Here is a 21,778-nt window from a genome sequence, read left to right as displayed (position 1 = left end):
TTGAGGTAAAGGAACATTTGTTCCCTTATCTTGTGGCTGCATCAGCACTGGAAAGTTGAATAGGATTGGGCCCTAAAATGGTTCCACCAAGCACAATTCAAAGATCTATTTTTTTACCTTCAAAGCCCTCTTTGGTTTGGAACCAGTGGCGTAGCTATTGGGGGGGCATGGAAAGCCTTCCGGATACAACTGGAAGACACTTCCAGTTTCCTGGCAAACTGGAAATGTCTTTCAGTCACATCCAGCAGGTCTTCTGAGGAGGCCAGGAGCTGCTCACAGCGTCCAGCCATGTTGTACAATTGGGGCAAATCTAGTTTGGTCCTAATTTTAAGAAGTGGTTTGGCAACCAGTTCAGACACTTTGAACTGGTTCTGAACTAGTTTAGGGAGACATTTAATACAGACTAATATCAGACTCATAACTGATTTAAATCTGTATAAAAACAAATGAAATGAATCTTGCTGCTTTGATGCCTCCTTCCCCTGTGCTCAAGTCCATTGTCAACACGTGGCACCCTTGGGCAAATCCTGGAGCTCCAGTGTACCGTCAGGGGTGCTCACCAATGCCCTGTCACTGCCTCAGTCCTTTCTACCAGTGCTATTTCAGGGGCCAGTGTACTGTGGGGAAATTAAATGGCACCTCCAGCCGTACCAATACTGAGGGGAGTGCTGCTGCCATCTTTGCCCTTGTTGCAGCTATGTGACAGCGACAGCCACCACTGCTTGCTATGCGAAGCACAACTAAGGCCTACTCATGTATGGGGGAACCATACATGCTGAGAGAGCACTTTGGCGAAGGCCATCTTAAACCTTGCTTGCTTTGGCCTTGTCTGCACTCATACTACCAGGGCACCATTATGGTAGTCTGTTGAAGGGAACTGAAGTTAAGGAACATGACGATCTTCCCTAGGCCTTGACAAATGTAATTGAACAATACATAATACAGGCAAAGCAAATAGCTTCTCTGTCATGAAAATGCAAATGAAACAGATAATCAAGAAAGTGATATGCAGCAATTCCATTGTGGGAGAAAAGTCTCCTCAGATAGTAGCCAGAGGGGAAGAGCCTGAGGCCTGACCACCCTGGGAGGCCTTGGGCAGTAGCCAAGTGGATTTTTAATGAACCAAGTTAAAATTACTAAGCATTCCCACCCACACACTCAGAAACACTCATAGACATATGAGTTTCCTTTTGTCTCCTATCTATCTATCTATCTATCTATCTATCTATCTATCTATCTATCTATCTATCTATCTATCTATCTATCTATCTATCTATCTATCTATCTATCTCAGGGCTCTAGCTTGTCTTTTCAAAAGCTATCCTAATTTAGCAAAATAAGAAAAGAACTGACCCTGTTCAGGATGAATAGTAGAACGGCAACAGAAAGGAACTGTCGGGCCAAAGAAACTACCCCCAGCCTCAGTTTAAGTAGGGCAACAGCCTGTGGGTACCTGAGCCCAGGAGAACTTCTGCCTGGGACCAGTGGTGTAGCTAAGGGGGTATAGGGGTTAGCAGTTGCACCAGGCATCAAGCTTCGGGGGGCAACAAGCTGCACTTGGCACTAGTGACCAAAATTGTGAAAATCTTGGTATGTATGAATAATACCATCATGTTATAGATAATTGGAAAGGTAATTTAATGCAGAATGCAATGAAACAAACTGCACTGGAATATCTGTATTCTTTCAAAAGTTATGGCCAATTAACTAGAAAATGAAAACAGGACTTTCTTGTGGGACAAAAAATGAGTTTGTTTCACTCCAAACTGACCTATGAGACTGATTGTTCTGAGTGCCAATGAGATGTTATTATACCAATAATGTTTTATTTATTTACTTAACTAAATTTTATTTTATCATAGGGGGGCTACAAAATCTTCTTTGACCCTGGGTAGCAGATAGATGCCTTAGCTATGCCACTGACTGGGGGGAGGTAGCAGTGGATGGTGAGCTGCTGGGGGGAGGAGGTGGGTTCCTCCCAATTTTCACTTTTTAAAAAGCCCGGGTGTGATGTCACTTCTGGTTGTGTCTTCACTTCCGAGGCAACATTCTGAGCTGGGCTACACGATCATTAGCTACGCCACTGCCTGGGACAGACACGTCTGCTCTATCTATTGGAGTTTCCAGCTCCTTCTTCTTCTTCTTTTTTTCAGATGGCTCATGAGAAAATATAGTTTCTTGTATATAATTGGAGTCTAGAGAAACTCTCACCACACTTCAATTCCTAAGTGTTCTGTTTTTTTTTTGTTTTTTTTTAATTTATCCAGTTATCACTGAACCAGTTTTGATCCAATCACCACTTTTTGTGTTTATGAATTGTTCCAGTTCAGAATCAAGACAGCCAAGAGATTTTAGTTTGAATCCAGGTCCAGGTCCTTGAAAAAAAAACACCTCTTGAAAACTACTTTAGAATTTGGGTTCGGGTTCAGGTTCAGTTTTATTCCTTGGGTTAAAATTATTGTAGCATCTAGCATAGCATCTAGCATAGAAAACGCCCAATAATTACTCTTTGCTTCTCATGAGCAATAAGAACTCAACATATAAGAGCAATCTATTTCCTGAGGCTGTGATGTTTTAAGAGCAGAGATGTGTTGTTTGAGTTTCAAATGTTTCTCGCAGGAGGAAAGGGGTTTAGGCCTCAAACTGAAACTTTAAATTTGCTTACGGTCACCCTGCATCTAAATTCACTCTGAAAATTGACCTTTCATTCAGAGCAGGGGTGTCCAAACATTTTGGCAGGAGGGCCACATCATCTCTCTGACACACTGTTGGGGAAAAAATGAATTAATTTACATTTCAAATTTGAATAAAATTACATAAATGAATATATTATAGATTGAACTTATATGACTGAATGAAGGTCTTGCAGTAGCTCAAGGCCTATTAAAGGCCTTGCACAAAGCAAGGCTAACCTTTCCTTTGCTGCCATTGCTGCATCGCAGACATGAAACAGCAAGTAGTGGAGGGAGCCATCATCCCACAGCTCAGGTGAGAGGTTGAACAGTCATCCTCATGCTGAGAGAAGTTACGTCGGGCCACCACGGGCCCCAGCAAGTCTCCAGAGGGCCAGAGGCTCATTGGAGACTGGGGGCTCTCTGAGGGCCGGATTGGGAGCCCCTGAGGGCCACAAGTGGCCCCCGGGCCAGGGTTTGGGCACCCCTGATTCAGAGCATAAATCATGAATTTGGAATTCAGATGTTTGAGATCTTTTCTACTATCTGCCTACAAATCTGAGTGTTCTTTGAGAATAGAACATTTCTTGCTCAAACGCAACAAAGCCTATCAACCTCTTCTGTCCTTGGCAGGTGGACGGCGCCGCTACAGCCGAGCTGGGGCCAAAGGTTTTAATGCCAACCGTCGGCGAAGCCGGGCTGTGCTCTATCACCTGTCAGGACATCTCCAGAAGCAGGGCAAAGGGAAGCGCAAACTCCACAAGGTAAAACGGTGGGGTCAAGTTTTAGAGATGGGAAGATGACTTCATGGCTGCTAGAGCCTATCCTTTGGGTAGGGTTGGCATGCTGTGTACTGGAGGACAGTGGATGCTTGCTTGCTTATTTATTTATTTGTTTACCTATTTACTTGTTTATTTATTTGAAAAATTTGTGTCCCTTGTACAAAGCTTTTGAAATAAAACCAATAAAGCAAATGAAATAAGCAATTAGAACAGCAATGATACAGTAATAAAAAATATCGATATGGTGAACATGGCCGTGTAACAAAACGAACAAGACCAGCAGGAATCAGCACCCAACAGCACAATAGAACAAGGTTTTTGGTTGCCTGTGAGATTAGATTACTGTGGAACCTGAATGAACAACTGTGGAAGAGGCTTCCAAACTTCTAGAGCCCCCACTGTGACACTGTGAAGGTTCTGCTTTTGGCGGATACCAACTTGGCATCTAAATAGGATGATACCTGAGAGAGGACCTCATCAGGTGATGTGAAAATGGAGGGGAGGCTCATATGGGAGGAGGCACTCCAGGTCACTTTAGGAATTTAAAGTTCAAAACCAGTTCCTGATCTGGATTCAAAAACAAATTAATAACCAATGTATGGGTTGAATATGACTAGCGGTGCAATTCAGGCTTGCTCTTGGGCCGATGCAAGTCTCGTGTGGCGGCCCAGGAGGGTTGCCTGCCATAAGGCACGTTTGTGCCTCCTCAAGAGTTGGCTGGGCCAGCATGCAGAGGCGCTCCAGCCCACGGAGGCGGAATCCAACTTCCACGCTGACATAGGGAAAGAGCCTTGCATCAGCTGAGGAGGAGGCAGGAGGGAGGCATTCTGAGGCAAGGAGGGTGGGTGGGTGGAGGGTGATCCTGGGGTGGGTGGGCGGGCAGGGAGCAGGAGTCAGGACTGGGATCCGGCTGTTATGCTGGATCCTAGCCCCCATACCTGAGCAGCACGGAGCAGCTTGAAGCCGCTCCGCTATCCTTGGACTTGGGGCAACCTCAAGAGTGGTGCAAGTTCGAGGAGACCCATACAGGCTACAGTGGCTTACCCGGGGGTAAGGGGAAGAGTTTTCCCTTACCTTTGGCTGAGTCACTTTGGAGCCCTATCGTGTGCTGGATATAGCGCAAGCCTCCTGGCTCACCTGTTCCAGCACAAGATAGGATTGCGCTGCACTTGAGCTTCTGCCCACCTCCACATGCACAGCAGTGCATTGTACCAATAGAATTTTCCAACCATTTTCATCCATTGCCTCCCATGAAGCACATTTATAATAGTCTAGTTTGAAGTTCACCAAGGCATTAATGACTGAGATCTCCTTTCTGTAGTGCAACTTTCTGCTCTCTGCTTCTGGCACATTGGGCTTTTTGGGTTGAGCTGTGAGTGGTGGTTATGGGGATAGCCCTACTGTGTAGTAGGAGGTTGGAGCCAATTGCCTCCCAACTCTTTGATACTAAGTGCTTACCTCCCTTCCTGCCCCCAGGGTGTATTTGGAGAGAAGCCAACCCTGCCTGAATACAAGGTGGCCGCTGCACGCAAGTCACCATTCATCCTGTTGCATTATGGGACCTTCAAAGCTGGCTGGGATGGGCTTATTCTCCTGGCCACACTGTATGTGGCTGTTACGGTGCCATACAGCGTCTGTTTCACCGGCACCAAAGACGATGGGCTTCCAGAGGCTGCTCGGGCACCCAGTGTCTGTGATCTTTCTGTGGAGATCCTCTTTATCCTAGGTAAGGAATCCATTATGAAGGAATCTGCTTCTAGGCCATGCTCTTGAGCATGAGAAACTGCTCTTGAGAAACAGTATGGTAATAGAATTCATGGGTTTGGCATGAGTGAGACTTTAGCTCCCTTTATTCCCCCTTATCTGACATGTAATCTGTTAGGATACACATTTGAAGGATTGCTAAAGAACTGCAGGAAATCTACAAGCCTATTTCACCATAGACACATCCACTCACTACTGTGGATAATTTCTCTGATGTAAACCCCACTCATTTCTTCTTGTTCCAGATATTGTGCTGAATTTCCGCACCACTTTTGTCAGCAAGTCTGGGCAGGTGGTATTTGACCCTCACGCCATTTTCCTGCACTACTTGACCCGCTGGTTTGTGCTAGACTTGTTGGCTGCACTGCCCTTTGATCTCCTCTACGCCTTCAAGGTCAATGTGGTGAGTAGGCCTCAGGTGTTTCACAGGGTGATACAGAGGGGGCTGAAGGGCACAAATGTGCATAGAGGTTCTCACACATTTAGCACTGGGACTCACTTTTTAGAATGAGAATCTGTCAGGACCCACCAGAAGTGATGTCATGACTGGAAGTGACATAATCAAAGCAGGTAAATTTTTAACGATCCTAGGCTACAATCCTACCCACACTTACCCAGAAGTAAGTCCCATTGACTGTCATTGTTAAAAGAATATACATAGTAGCTTACTAAAACTACAGGTCTGTAACATTTCCCCGAATGCAGTCTCATACCATGTCTAATATACAATCAAGTCTAATATATTAAAAATAAAATATTGAAATGAATGGGGACCCACCTGAAATTGTCTCATGATCCACCTAGTGGATTCCAACCCATAGTTTGAGAAACACTGGCATAGATGTTTCTTGCTGACAGCTCAGGGCCAAACGAGATGTGATGTGGGCATTCTGTGAGCCAAACTCATGTCTTTTTCTTTTTTTAAAAAAAAAAAAGCAGCTGAGGAAAGTGATTTGGATTTGGGTTTCCCCTGGAGGCTGGGGATAGGAATAGGCCCTCAGTTCGGCTGTACTTGTTGTAAGAGGCGACTAAACAGCCACTGGGTAGATGGGACTCGTCAGCCTGGGAAGGCAGCTCATCTGAGAGAAGGAAGACTCTGATGCCAAACCTCCACTGCCTTGTGGCTACATCCAGTTATGGAAAAGGCTTCAGGAGTCAACCTCGAGGCAAAATCTGGAGCCGGAGTCCCTGAGGCAGTTCATGGCTGAACACAGTCACATTCTGGCAACTCCTGCGACACTGCTGGAACCAGCTGTATTGACTTCTGCCTTTCCATTGGACCATTTCAGCGACGTGGAGAGGGGGGATTTGCTGCATGGGTAACAGTCCATCCTCCATATCTACTTTACCCAGGCTTCGCACACTGAAGAGGACACTCTGTTCCAGAACACTATTCAGAGCGCGATACCATAGTCTTCTGAGACTGAAGGATGCCAACAAGGCATAGAGGTTTCTTGCTGACAGCTCAGGGCCAAATGAGATGTGATGTGGGCATTCTGTGAGCCAAACTCATGTCTTTTTCTTTAAAAAAAAAAAAAAAAAAAAGCAATTGAGGGAAGTGACTTGGGTTTGGGGCTATGAAATTATTGGAGGGATCACTTACCCCTGTGCTGTGCTCCAGTTCCAGGTACCCTCTGAAGCAGCTATTGGTTGTGGAGAGGAAAACATGCAGTCACAAATTGTGCCTGTAAATGTTGTACATCACATCTAATAGCAGGTTGGGGAGGGTACACAAAAGCATCAAATAGCAGGTTGGGAAATTGGCATGGGGGGAGAATGGGCTAGATACCCTCCTCCTGAACCAAAGCTGTGATCCAACATGCCCTCTTTTCCTGCATCTACTCTTTGAAAAGAAGAGAAATTATGCCAGGAACTCCAGTCACAGAACTCCCATTTCAGATCTCATTGGCTCTGGTGCCATTCAATTCAGCAGGAAGTTAAATCATCTTAGTTAGGCCAAGCAGCCTGGGATGAAAGCCCAGTAGGCTTGTTTTACTCCCTACTCATTTAGGGATCATAGTTTCTCGCAGTGCTTAATGTATGAGTTAAAAAGATGCTACCTTTCTGCTTCAGGGACATGTCTTCTAATCTGGAATCTTTCCCCATAAATTTCAAATATTTGAAAACTGGCTGCCTTCAAGGATTATTTGTAGAAATATACTCTGCATATGTACAGATGCAGTCTGCTCCAGAAAAAAAAAGAAAAAAGCTGTCCAAGTGGATGCATGCTATGAGACATTTCAAGCTTTAGGATATCACAACATAACCTGAAACAGACTTCAGGTCCAGTGAGGGCTAAGTAAAGTAATTGATGATTTGGAACCTGTGGGAAAATATTGTATATCCTTTTTCAGCAGGAGACATATTGATTGCAAGCCACTTCAAAGGCTGCCTTGGCCAAAATGCGGGTTGTACCTTGGAATTAATAGATGAATGAATTCCCTCCTACATGTTTTCTAGGACTGAGCAGTGTCACTAAAGACAAATTCTGAGGTACCTTTCCCATCACTAGAGGGTTGTCCTGATCTCTGGATCACAGTTTTACATTCTACCCCCTTGCAGTTCCTCTCCAAGTCAGCAGCAGATCTGTAGCCATAAATGTTATAGTGAGGGAGCCTAAGAGTGTGCTGGGGAGAGTGGTCTGTTGTGGGTCAGTGGGAAGTTGCACAAACCTAAATATAAGCCTGATATGTCTTGTTACTTACTGCCCAATCCTATCCCCTGCCAAGTTATAGCATGCAGCCACAGCAATGAAGAGCACACTACATACTATTTATTTATACAGGTATTTATATATCGCCTTTCTTGGTCAACAGATTTCTCCTCAGACATTAATCCAAGGCGGTTTACATAGGCAGGCTGTTCTAAACCCCCGTAGGGATTTTTACAATTGAACAGTTCTAGTCTTTCATATAACTCCTCATTCCAACTGGATTCCTTCCCGGTCTGGCCTCTGTCTGGCCCTTCGCGTCCCAAATTCTGTAGTGGAGTCCCACGCTCCACTTGATGGCAACTCTTCTCTGCCACCGAGGGTCAGCTCATCAGTATATCAGTGTGTCGTCAGTTCTTGGGTACTTCCGGTTGTTTTGAACTGGCAGCCTCAGATCTTCAGGCATACAAGGCGGCAGCTCTATCAACTGAGCCAGACCTCCTGCCCTCCTCCTCCTACTATTGGGGGGGGGGGAGTGATTGGACAGCCTACAGGAGGGAAGGAAAATATACTGCCTAATTACCTTTGGGTATCCTTGGATTTATGCCAGCAAAATGGGAACCAAAATGAGAGCCAGGGAACATTCCAGGAACGGTCTTTGGGGATAGGATCTGGGTACAAGTTGCTGGTGCTGGATCTACCCCCTCCCTCCCCGACACAGCCATAGTTCCCCTCCTAATATGCCCACTTAACTCCCCCTCCCCACCCATGGCCCACAACTGACAGAGGCCTGCAGAGCTGCTGTTGCATGTACTGTGCCTCTGCACATTTGTGGCAATGGCCCAGAGGTGCCTGACGATGACCTGATTTCGTACCGCCATAAGGAACCTTGTGCTGTTGGAACACTCAATTTATTAATTGAATCCAGAGAAGGATCCTGCTGTCTCTCTAAAGAGACAAGGCCTCCCCTGTAGCTAAAGTCCTGGTTACCAGAGACTAAAGGCCCAATCCTATCCAATTTTCTAGTGCCGATCGATGCTGCTTTACCAATGGAGTAGGCACGGCTTCCTGTGGTGGGGAGGCAGTCACAGAGGTCTCCTCAAGGTATGGGAACATTTGTTCCCTTACCCCGGGGCTGCATTGTGGCTGCAGCAGTGCTGGAAAGTTGGATAGAATTGTGCTTCTGCCATCACCCTGGCAGCAACTTTCCGTCTGCCACTATGACAGCCCCTTTCCCATCCCTCCACACCCACTTCCCTTTCCTTTTGCAGTTCCCCTCCATGCCAGTGAAGACAGCACAGGCTGATCCAACCCTTCCTTTTCTTCTCTTTCTTCCCCACCCAGTATTTTGGGGCACACCTACTGAAGACAGTGAGGCTCTTGCGGTTGCTGCGGCTGCTGCCCAACCTGGACCGGTACTCGCAATACAGTGCGGTGGTGCTCACCCTTCTCATGACAGTCTTTGCTCTCCTGGCTCACTGGGTTGCCTGCATCTGGTACTTCATTGGACAGCATGAGGTTGAGAACAGCCCCTCCCAGCTGCCAGGCATAGGTGTGTAACATGCGGGGCCTGTCGTGCAACATGGTTGGGCATGAATGTGAGGAGATACTGCGGCATGCGTGCAAACTGCAGCACAGACAAATATGCCACCACCGTTCAGATAAATAGATAATCCACACCCACTCACTTTCACTTGGGGGCGATGAGTTCTTCTATAATTACTGTTGTCTAAGCAGACTACAGGGACTGCATGGTGACAAGTTAACAAGCAACCGATGCGTTTACCTCTAGGTAGGGTTGCCAAATCTCCTGAGGCTTGGAATCAGACCCTGAGACTCAAGGGGTGGAACCTGGATACTCAAGGGTGGTGGATCCTGTCAGCAATTGGTGAATACTTGGGGGGGGGGAGAGAGAGAGAGAGAGAGAGAGATCAAACCTCTCTTAACTTATCTCCAGTGCAGCGGTTTGTTTATCTCTTTCTCATGTGCTCAAAATATTGCCATGCCTGATTTAGTGTATGCCTTTCACTCATGCTCTCCTATGGGAAGAGGAGAGAAAAACACTGATCCTGGAAAGGGGAAATTGTTTAGACTTCAGAAAAGAAGAGTGGAGATGGGCTTTCCTAACTATGGCTTCTCACCCATCATTTTAGCAAGGAAGGCTCAATCCTGTCCCCTGTCCTACTGTCGTATTCAGGCCAAAAAGCCAAAGTGATGTAGTGGTTAGAAGCCCTAGTCTAGTGTTGTAGAGACCCAGCTATGAAGGTCACTGTCTCGAAGCCTAATCTTCCTCACAGAAGGTGTGTGAGGGGATGAGGTGGAGAAGAATAAGGTAAAAATATAGGTAAGTAAAGTAAAATATAAGTATAGAGTGTGTGTCTCCAGCTCCTGGACAGAATGATCATTTCTCACATTGGCTCTCCTCGTGCACCCACCTGGTCTGCTGAAACCACTCTGTGGGGTACCAGCTATCTGATGGTGTTGCACTGTGAAATGCATTGATCTCTACTGAGTGGATGATGAACCCGGTCACAGTAACAAGATGTGATTATGTCCACTAGCTTGGATTTTTTTTTAAATAAAGGATTAGATGCATCCTCAGAGGATAGGCCTTGTCAACGGCTCTTGTCATTCATACAACAAAACAGCAGAACTCTAGCTAGCAAGTATTGTGAGCAAAAAAAACAATGGTTGGCCACCCACTCCCTGCCCTACTTGTAAGCTTCCCAAAGCTACCTGGCTGGCCAGTGTTGGAATGTTGGACTTGAGGGACCATTGCTCAGGTCCACGCAGGCACTCCTTACATTTCTGTTGGCAAAAGACCAGCTGTCTCAATCCTGTGCCTGGGATCCCCTTGATAAGGTTCCTGTGTTCCCAAGAGTATGTGTGAGGGAACTCCAAATTAGGAAAAGGATGTTGGTGCTGAGGATTCTTCTAACCTGGTTCTCCTCCTCTGTCCCTTCCTCTCAGGTTGGCTACAGGAGCTGGCTCAGCGCTTAAAGACGCCCTACTGTCTGGGGCAGAGGAACAGCAGTGGTGAAGATTACTCTTGCAACAGGTCAAATGCCCCCCTGAATGGCAGCACGTGGGAGCTGGTGGGAGGCCCTTCCTTGCGAAGTGCCTACATTACCTCCCTCTACTTTGCCCTGAGCAGCTTGACCAGCGTGGGGTTTGGCAACGTGTCTGCAAACACTGACTCAGAGAAGATCTTCTCCATATGTACCATGCTGGTGGGGGGTGAGTGAATTAATATTCTCTACAGTATGGGTGACCAGCCTACAGCAAGGGTGCCTCAGGAGGCCCAAGCACTGACATTCATGCACGCACGCACACAACCGGCAAAACGCTCCTGTTTTTTTCAAGAACTTTTGCTCTTGCGGCTGTGACTGGCTGTGAAAGCGAGGAGGAGGAGCAACTTTACACCAGCGGCTAGGCACCTGGAGAAACTTAGGGCACAATCCTAACCAGGTCTACTCCGAAGTAAGTCCTATTTTGCTCAATGGGGCTTACTCTCAGGAAAGTGCAACTCCTCGGCTGCCGGGGGGGGGAAGTCTCGGGGCTGGAGGACGTCATCCTGGAGAGGAGGGAAACAGCCCCCTAGGGGGGACCTCTTCTCCAGGGGACGGGCCCGTATCCAAACGCACTCAGGATACTCCTCGGCGGGAGGGGGGTCGGGGGCTTCTTGTAGTGGGGGATTCGATTATTAGAAACATAGAGAGGGGGGTTTGCAATGGGTGTGAGGACCGCATGGCGACTTGCTTGCCTGGTGCGAAGGTTGCGGACATCACTTCTCATCTAGACAGGCTGGTAGACTGTGCTGGGGGAGAGGTAGCGGCTGTGGTGCATGTCGGCACCAACGACGTGGGCAAGTGTAGCCGGGAGGTCCTGGAGGCCAAATTTAGGCTTTTAGGCAGGAAGCTGAAAGCCAGGACCTCAAAGGTAGCGTTCTCTGAAGTGCTACCTGTTCCACGCGCAGGGCCAGCTAGGCAGGCGGAGATCAGGGGTCTCAATGCGTGGATGAGGCGGTGGTGTAGGGAGGAGGGGTTTAGATTCATTAGGCACTGGGGAACGTTTTGGGACAAGCGGGGCCTGTACAAGAGGGACGGGCTTCACTTGAACCAGAATGGAACCAGACTGCTGGAGCATAACATTAAAAAGGTGGCAGAGCAGCTTTTAAACTGATCCCTGGGGGAAGGCCGACAGGAGCCGAGGGGCATCCGGTTCGGGACTCCTCATCCCTATGGGATGAGGATGGGAAGATTAGAGAACAACAAGACAAAGGCAGAGCAGGAGAAGAAATTGGGAAAGGTAGCGTGATGGGATGTGATAGACGGTTTGGCACAATGAGAGGATGTGGGGACAAAGGAGCTAATAAGCAGCCCATGCTGGGGCATTCCGTGTACAAATGCTTTTATGCGAATGCCCGAAGTCTCCAAGCAAAGGTGGGAGAACTGGAATGTCTGGTGACAAGGGAAAACATTGACATAGTGGCATAACGGAAACCTGGTGGAATGTGGAGAATCAGTGGGATACCGCAATCCCAGGCTATAAACTCTACAGGAGGGACAGGCAGGGGCGTGTTGGAGGTGGGGTGGCCGTTTATGTTAAGGAAGGGATAGAATCCAGCAAAGTAGAGATTGAAGGCGGGTCCTACTCCACCTTAGAATCTCTGTGGGTTAAATTACCAGGCTTGTGCAGTGATGTAATACTGGGGGCGTACTATCGTCCTCCAGACCAGAAATTGGATGGGGACCTTGAAATGAGGAAACAGATCAGGGAGGTGACAAGGAGGGACAGGGTTGTAATCATGGGGGACTTCAATTATCCTCATATTGACTGGGTCAATTTGTGTTCTGGTCACGATAAGGAAACCGGATTTCTTGACGTGCTAAATGACTGTGGCTTAGAGCAGCTAGTCACGGAGCCCACCAGAGGGCAGGTGACCCTGGATTTAATATTGTGTGGTACGCAGGACCTGGTTAGAGATGTCAATGTTACGGAGCCATTGGGGAACAGTGATCATGCTGCGATCCGTTTTGACGTGCACGTTGGGGGAAGAATACCAGGCAAATCTCTAACAAAAACCCTTGACTTCCGACGGGCGGACTTCCCTCAAATGAGGAGGCTGGTTAGAAGGAGGTTGAAAGGGAGGGTAAAAAGAGTCCAATCTCTCCAGAGTGCATGGAGGCTGCTTAAAACAACAGTAATAGAGGCCCAGCAGAGGTGTATACCGCAAAGAAAGAAGGGTTCCACTAAATCCAGGAGGGTGCCTGCATGGCTAACCAGCCAAGTTAGAGAGGCTGTGAAGGGCAAGGAAGCTTCCTTCCGTATATGGAAGTCTTGCCCTAATGAGGAGAATAAAAAGGAACATAAATTGTGGCAAAAGAAATGTAAGAAGGTGATATGGGAGGCCAAGCAAGACTATGAGGAACGCATGGCCAGCAACATTAAGGGGAATAATAAAAGCTTCTTCAAATATGTTAGAAGCAGGAAACCCGCCAGAGAAGCGGTTGGCCCTCTGGATGGTGAGGGAGGGAAAGGGGAGATAAAAGGAGACTTAGAGATGGCAGAGAAATTGAATGAGTTCTTTGCATCTGTCTTCACGGCAGAAGACCTCGGGCAGATACCGCTGCCTGAACGGCCCCTCCTAACTGAGGAGTTAAGTCAGATAGAGGTTAAAAGAGAAGATGTTTCAGACCTCATTGATAAATTAAAGATCAATAAGTCACCGGGCCCTGATGGCATCCACCCAAGAGTTATTAAGGAATTGAAGAATGAAGTTGCAGATCTCTTGACTAAGATATGCAACTTGTCCCTCAAAACGGCCACGGTGCCAGAAGATTGGAGGATAGCAAATGCCACGCCTATCTTTAAAAAGGGAAAGAGGGGGGACCCGGGAAACTATAGGCTAGTCAGCCTAACATCTATACCGGGTAAGATGGTGGAATGCCTCATCAAAGATAGGATCTCAAAACACATAGACGAACAGGCCTTGCTGAGGGAGAGTCAGCATGGCTTCTGTAAGGGTAAGTCTTGCCTCACGAACCTTATAGAATTCTTTGAAAAGGTCAACAGGCATGTGGATGCGGGAGAACCCATGGACATTATATATCTGGACTTTCAGAAGGCGTCTGACACGGTCCCTCACCAAAGGTTACTGAAAAAACTCCACAGTCAGGGAATTAGAGGACAGGTCCTCTCATGGATTGAGAACTGGTTGGAGGCCAGGAAGCAGAGAGTGGGTGTCAATGTGCAATTTTCACAATGGAGAGAGGTGAAAAGCGGTGTGCCCCAAGGATCTGTCCTGGGACCGGTGCTTTTCAACCTCTTCATAAATGACCTGGAGACAGGGTTGAGCAGTGAGGTTGCAAAGTTTGCGGACGACACCAAACTTTTCCAAGTGGTAAAGACCAGAAGTGATTGTGAGGAGCTCCAGAAGGATCTCTCCAGACTGGCAGAATGGGCAGCAAAATGGCAGATGCGCTTCAATGTCAGTAAGTGTAAAGTCATGCACATTGGGGCAAAAAATCAAAACTTTAGATATAGGCTGATGGGTTCTGAGCTTTCTGTGACAGATCGGGAGAGAGATCTGGGGGTGGTGGTGGACAGGTCGATGAAAGTGTCGACCCAATGTGTGGCGGCAGTGAAGAAGGCCAATTCTATGCTTGGGATCATTAGGAAGGGTTTTGAGAACAAAACAGCGAATATTATAGTGCCGTTGTACAAATCGATGGTAAGGCCACACCTGGAGTATTGTGTCCAGTTCTGATCTCCGCATCTCAAAAAAGACATAGTGGAAATGGAAAAGGTGCAAAAGAGAGCGACTAAGGTGATTACTGGGCTGGGGCACCTTCCTTATGAGGAAAGATTATGGCGGTTAGGCCTCTTCAGCCTAGAAAAGAGACGCCTGAGGGGGGACATGATTGAGACATACAAAATTATGCAGGGGATGGACAGAGTGGATAGGGAGATGCTCTTTACACTCTCACATAACACCAGAACCAGGGGACATCCACTAAAATTGAGCGTTGGGAGAGTTAGAACAGACAAAAGAAAATATTTCTTTACTCAGCGTGTGGTTGGTCTGTGGAACTCCTTGCCACAGGATGTGGTGATGGCGTCTAGCCTGGACGCCTTTAAAAGGGGATTGGACAAGTTTCTGGAGAAAAAATCCATTACAGGGTACAAGCCATGATGCGTATGCGCAACCTCCTGATTTTAGAAATGGGCTATGTCAGAATGCCAATGCAAGGGAGGGCACCAGGATGAGGTCTCTTGTTATCTGGTGTGCTCCCTGGGGCATTTGGTGGGCCGCTGTGAGATACAGGAAGCTGGACTAGATGGGCCTATGGCCTGATCCAGTGGGGCTGTTCTTATGTTCTTATGTTAAGTGTGGTTAGGATTGCAGCCTTAGTGTTTTGTCATCGTCATCCCCCCCCCCTTCCAGGAATGCCAGTGAGCACAAGGTTGGTGTCTTCATGTTCTTAGGCAGGAGCAGGAAGATGCAGTATGAATCTTGAAGGGAGACTTTCAGGCCTGCACTCCCCTATCTTCTAAATCGAAAAGTGAGTCCTGGAATGCTAAATACTGAACTTCCTTCCAATTTCTGTTCTTCTGTGGAGTGATCAGAAAATCATGGAATCTCCATAGCTGCTCCTACAGTGAATTTCTTGGAGGTCAGTCTTTCCAGGAGGCTCATGTTTGGAGAAAGTGACACGAGTCTCATTTCCATGGCCAGGGAGGCCGCAGCCATGATTTACAGTTCATTTAGGGTTGTGACTGGACAACTACAGCTCGGATCTGATCTACACATGCAGAAATAAGGTAGCAGAGATCTGAAGCAGTGAAATGGACTGCAGGGGAAGGGGAAAGTTTTCTTTTAAACATTTCTGTATGTGAAAAACATCCAGCAATGGATACAGCACAGGAGGGGCTGGACTCAAAACGTTCTCCGGAGGTGATAGTTTATTTCTTTGCAGGAATTACTTTACATGGGGGAGTGTTCTCAAATGTGACCAACCAGCTGCAGTCTCGCATAATGCAGAACACTGTACCACCTTAGAATGCTACACCTTGTTCCCTCCTTGTGTACATGAGGTGCATGTGCAAACCAGCCCAGAGATTTGCATTTGTGGCTAAGGCATGCAGGTGCCTTCTCACTTTTTGGTATCACATTTCTTGCTTGCCACAGCTTGTGAGCTTTGCCTTCTTCTGTCTATGGGAGGCCCTTGTCCACTCAGTTCTTCCACAGTATGGGGGAGTGGGAAAATGTTCTACTCCACGTTGACCACATTGCAAGACCTGTTTTTGCTTCCCTTCTCCCCTTGCCCTAGCCTTGATGCATGCCGTAGTCTTTGGAAACGTGACTGCCATCATCCAGCGCATGTATGCCCGCCGTTTCCTCTACCACAGCCGTACACGTGACCTACGTGACTACATCCGCATTCACCGCATCCCACCGCCATTGAAACAGCGTATGCTGGAGTACTTCCAAGCCACCTGGAGTGCCAGCAATGGCATTGACACCCGGGAGGTGAGATGGAATCAAACAAAAGCCTGGGCTTGATGAATAGGCTTTTTTCCCTGGGCTCTATCTCTTCTCAAAGCAAATGGGTACAGGGACTTTCAAGGATGGTGGTGAAGATATTTTATAGAACACCATGGTGTATTAGCCACAACACAGAACATGGGAGAGTTGTAATCCCTGACCAAAGGGCTAAGCCCACAGTAGTGAAAGATACCATCAAGGATTGACGCGTGACTAGTAGTCACTACAGGAGTGTTGCTTGGCAGTGAAAGGGCAGATGAGGTGGGGGCAAAGGTGGGTGGAGGCTAAACTTGTTCAGTTAGTTGTAAGATCAGAGTAGCAGTCCACAAGAGAATGGAATGTGTTGTTCTTAAAAATGTGCATTGTCTCCACCAAGTCCACTGAAATCAGGACAGGAAAAGGACCTGCCTGTCCTTTTTGACCTTGGGCAATGAGTACATCAGTGTACCTCAGAACCTCAGCAACCTCTTCCCACAAAGTTGGGTGCTAGTAATGTCACAAATCCCATCATCTCTTCTTGTCGCTGTATGTTCCTTGGGGTAATGAAATGTGCAGATGGGTCCTTGGACTCATTTAGAACCTGTCATTGGACTGTTGCCACTCTTCTGTTCTAAGTAGCAGTCCCCATAGCATCGTCCTTGGCTGGTGCTCTGACAGTGCTCCAGCGCTAACCCTTCTGCCCTGCCCTCCCTCCAACTCCCATCTTCCAGCTATTGCAGAGCCTCCCAGATGAACTGCGAGCCGACATCGCTCTGCACCTGCATAAGGAGCTGCTGCAGCTGCCCCTCTTTGAAGAAGCCAGCCGGGGCTGTCGACGTTCACTTTCACTCTGCGTTCGGACTTCATTTTGCACACCTGGGGAATATCTAATTCGGCAAGGGGATGCGCTCCAGGCTCTTTATCTGGTCTGCTCAGGCTCTATGGAGGTGCTCAAAGATGGAACTGTGCTTGCCATTCTAGGTACTTCAGCTTCCTCTTCTGCTCTAATCCCTCTCTGGAATTTTTCTTGCACCCTGTGGCATAGCTAAGGGGGGCAGGGGAGTACAGTGCCCTGGGTACCATGCCTTGAGAGGGGGGCCTTAAAGTCCCCTGAAAGGCACTTCTGGTTTTCAGCAAAAACCAAACCTGTCTCACAAAACCCTCCAGAAGTCCCACTGAAGCCCTCTGAAGGCTGTGTGTGGCCTCCCAGCACCCCAGAGGGCCTTCTGGAGGCCTCCTACAAGCATGTCTGGTTTAAACTTCCTAAGGGAGTCCTCCGGAAGGCCCTCTTAGAGGCCTCCGAAAGGCACTTCTGGCACCTGGGGGGAGTTTTAAAAGTTTTTGTGCCCCTGAGTGCCAGGTGCCTTAGCTTCTCCACTGCTTGCACATCTAGCAGGGGCGGGAAACTAGATGTCTTGGGGAAAGGAGATGGCTTCTGTGCAATCACTGGGGCTGGAAACTGGTTCCTTTAATAATTTTTTTAAAAAACTTGAGGGGTAAAAGAAGTGCTTAATTTCTTATCTGTCTTGATAGATGATGAATTTGTTGATCATGGCAAGATCAATGCATTTTGTACTATAAATCCAGATTTCCCAGCTATTTCTAGACGGGTGAACAGCTTGATATACATACATATTCAGAAAAAATCTTGTGGTGATGTGGGCAGTAATTTTTCCACTGCTATTTTTTTCTGTGGAAACTTTCCCATTTCTAAAAATGCATAGTTACATAAAATTAATTAGGAATATAATGAATGGATTCCATCCTGCTTCCAGTTTCTAGTTTTCTATAAACCTCAATGCAAGTCCTGTTGATGCTGCTTTCCAGTACTGGGTCTCCTTGGACTGATCTTAATAAACTGGCACCCCTCCAGCTCCATCAAGGGAGATCTAGGTGTGGAGCTCATATAGATCTACTGTAGATGTATATTTCTATCTACATTGTGCTGCTTAGCCCACCAGTTCAGTGGGGCCTGGATGAGCTGAAGGAATGAAGATGCAGGTATACATCCCATCTGGGACTAACATTGGTTATATACAATTATTATTAACATTATTAACAGTATTTATATACCGCTTTTCAACTAAAAGTTCACAAAGCGGTTTACAGAGAAAAATCAAATAACTAAATGGCTCCCTGTCCCCAAAGGGCTCACAATCTAAAAAGATGCAAAGGAATACCAGCAGACAGCCACTAGAACAGACAGTGCTGCGGTGAGGTGGGCCAGTTACTCTCCCCCTGCTAAAAAAGGAGCACCCACTTGAAAAAGTGCCTCTTACCCAATTAGCAGGGGTTGTACTAGTTGGGACTCATCCATTACACTCTGTTTCTTTTTTATAGGCAAGGGAGACCTGATTGGTTGCCACATCTCATCCAAAGAGCAAGTGGTTCAAGCCAGTGCAGATGTGCGGGGCCTCACCTACTGTGATCTGCAGTGCCTAAGTCTACCTGGCCTCCTTTCCAGCTTGGAGCTCTACCCAGAATTTGCCAGCAAATTCCGTCATGAACTCCCCTGTGAGCTCAGTTACAACCTGGGTGGGGGCAGTGTCTTCCAGGTCAGTGGCTAGCTGCAACACTAGAGGTACCACACTAAAGGGCGGTGGTCACTACCTTTTATATTTGTTTATTGATTTTTATTTCCACCTTTTCTTACAGATGTAGTCAGGATGGCTTGCATTCAGAAATAGAGTAACATTTGTGCATTTGTAGAATCCACCAGCTTACTACAAATGCACATACAGCAAAGCAATGTAAATTTCAGCAAGGTCACTTTACAAGATCTGGTAAGGGTAATTGGAATCCAAGGGCCCAATCCTAACCAATTTTCCAGCCCTGATATAGCCATGCCAATTGGGCAGTCACTGCATCCTCCAGTGGGGGGGGAGGGGCAGTCACAGAGATCTCCTCAACGTAAGAGAACAAGTACATTAGGGCTGCATTTCAGCTGCTGGAAGGTTGAATAGGATTGGCCCCTAAACAACATAACCAAGAGTCTTATAGCACCTTAAAAATTAAGCAATTTATTTCAGTGGAATCAAGACAATAAAATCTCCAAAGCCTTTCTGAAGACAGCCAGGTGTACTGTACCTTTTTGAGCCCTCTTCAACGGTTGTGGATTCCATCGCTCATCTATAGGCATATACAGAAGCTCTGAGTCGTGCTTCTGGTCACTGCCTCTTGCACTTGCAGTATAATGTAGAAAGCTACTTGTCTGCCTACCTAAGAGAAAGCTGGACCAACTCTTCAGAGTTCACTCCAGAAGTAATCCAAAGCAAGCACATTAATGTTATGGAAGTCCACTAAACAATCAGAAAATTATTGGTCTTGTGGGCAGCATTAGGACATCCAGGGAAGCAGGTAACTTCAGAAGGCAAGTTTCTGCAGTTCCTAGTTTCCTTGTGGCACTCAAAATCCATGTGGCAGCACCCATCAGCTCAGATGCTTGCAATGGCCTTCATGTTGCCGAGTCCTCTCAGCCATCCCACCCAGTAACACAAAATAGGGTGCAGGGCCAAAGTCATGGCTCAAGGGCTACAATCCAGGTTGCAGTACAACCAGGTCCTGATAGCCAATGAAAACGCCATCAGTGCAGGCTAAGTGAACCATTCACTTATGAGGCTATGCTATATCTCCAAAACTAGATGTGATAGGGCAAAACGGATGCCATTTTTGGAATCGGTACCCAAATTCATATCAAACCACCATAAAGTCTGGGAAAAACTTTTCTGACCCTCAATTTTGTAGGCCTGCGTTATTTGCCTATGGGTTTCATGTTAACTCTTGGATTAACAAGCCTTTCCATGAAGGAGCTGTGTAAGATTTGAAGTGGATCTCAAGTTGAGGACAAATCCAGTGGATTCCAAACCTGTTATAAAACCAGCTAAAAAAAAAAAACATAGGTCAAAGGGAAGAGAAATAATGTGTTGGATTAAATATGCTAAAATGGATTCCAGTTAAGTAGTTAAGAGACTGCTGTGAACCGGAAGTCATTAGTTCAAATGAACTCACTGAGGGTTCAATCCTATCCAACTTTCCAGCTCCAGTGTAGCCACAATGCCGCCCTGTGGTAAGGGAACACATGTTCCCATACCTTGAGAAGGCCCAGTGACTGCCAAAGGATGCAGCACACGCCCCACTGGCACAACTGCACCAGCACTAGAAAATGGGATAGGATTGGGTCCTAAGATGGCAAGCCACCTCTCTCCCAATGTGCCTGATGAACAGTTTGCAGATAGTACAGACCAACGTTGGAGAGCAAGAAACCATATATGTACAGTTGGGTTGTGGACCAAAGAATTATTCTTCTGCAACCATTTTTCCATCTCCAGTTGGCAAACTGACAGTATCGTGAACTCTTGCTTGAATGGATGAATGGGAGGAAGGGGAGTCTGTTAATGATGAAAGTTCATTCAGTGTCCAAAGGCACTGATGACCATGCAGGTGTCTGCTGTGCAAAACATACTGTACATTACTTGTTTTCAGTGAAGCAGACAACTTCTATTCTTTCTAAAGTCTATTCAATGAAGTCTATTCAATTAACTGTATAGTTAAACGGTCCAGAGTTTGGGGCTTCTAATTTCTTCTGTTTAATGTTCCCACTTTCATCTGTGCCACGTGGGATTCAGAAGGGCATTATTTGGGTAAGAAAGAAGGTTGTGAACTCAGTGAGAGAGAGCGGAACATTTTCTCACAAGTTGCTCCTGCATCTTTCTCCCTGTTCCTGCAGGCTGAGACGCCCTCACTGAGCAGCAGAGAGGCCACCACCTTGCTCTCCACCATGGGAAAGGACATCGAAGTCTCATTCCCTGCACGCCGCAAAACTCCCTGCCTGCCCCGAGACAGTGTGGATGAACCCTCCAGTCCCTTGCTTCCCTCTTCCTCTGGGGTCCCCAGCCATTACCCACCACAATCAGGCATTTTACAACGTCACCTGCAGTCTGAAGCTTCCTCACGTCCCACAGCATTGCGATTACACGGTGCCCCCTGCAGTGGCCCCCCTGATCTCAGCCCCCGGTAAGAAACTGGCAGAGGATAGACCAACTGAAGACAGCTCTGTACAGTGGGGATAATGCTATGGGAGTGGGTGTTATTGCCTCCTTTTTTCTCTCCTGGTTAAGATATGTTGTGTTTCATTAAAATCTACTGGGCAACCTCCACTGTGTGTCCTGCCACCATTGCAAATGCAACCGGGCGAGAATAGAAGAGAGGCTCTTTTACATAATCACATCTAGGCTGTAGAACATCCAGCCTCCCTAATGATGTTTAACTTCTAAAAAACATTTTGTTAAAGCAGACATTTGGTGTGCTAGATAGTTAGATGTTGCTGCTGTGCATGGCTTGTTTAACAGTCAGTGCTCTTGTTTTTAAATTAATGTATGCCACC

The 21,778-nt window shown here is 47.0% G+C and overlaps 1 protein-coding gene across 1 annotated transcript in view; it reads left to right on the top strand.

Annotated features, from left to right (window-relative positions):
- Nucleotides 1-21,778, top strand: part of KCNH3 (potassium voltage-gated channel subfamily H member 3) — a 63,208-nt gene that overhangs the window by 39,366 nt on the left and 2,064 nt on the right. The window contains exons 4-12 of the mRNA XM_066615090.1: nucleotides 3,306-3,436; nucleotides 4,931-5,180; nucleotides 5,464-5,621; nucleotides 9,213-9,420; nucleotides 10,839-11,105; nucleotides 16,202-16,401; nucleotides 17,127-17,376; nucleotides 18,736-18,950; nucleotides 21,122-21,408. Of these exons, the coding sequence (XP_066471187.1) occupies nucleotides 3,306-3,436; nucleotides 4,931-5,180; nucleotides 5,464-5,621; nucleotides 9,213-9,420; nucleotides 10,839-11,105; nucleotides 16,202-16,401; nucleotides 17,127-17,376; nucleotides 18,736-18,950; nucleotides 21,122-21,408 (1,966 nt within the window). The remainder of the gene's footprint in view (nucleotides 1-3,305; nucleotides 3,437-4,930; nucleotides 5,181-5,463; nucleotides 5,622-9,212; nucleotides 9,421-10,838; nucleotides 11,106-16,201; nucleotides 16,402-17,126; nucleotides 17,377-18,735; nucleotides 18,951-21,121; nucleotides 21,409-21,778) is intronic.

Source organism: Tiliqua scincoides, chromosome 2 (assembly GCF_035046505.1).
Source record: "Tiliqua scincoides isolate rTilSci1 chromosome 2, rTilSci1.hap2, whole genome shotgun sequence".
In the NCBI taxonomy this organism is placed as follows: domain Eukaryota; kingdom Metazoa; phylum Chordata; class Lepidosauria; order Squamata; family Scincidae; genus Tiliqua; species Tiliqua scincoides.
Note: the sequence above shows the minus strand (reverse complement) of the source record. Positions and strands in the feature narration are given on the sequence as shown.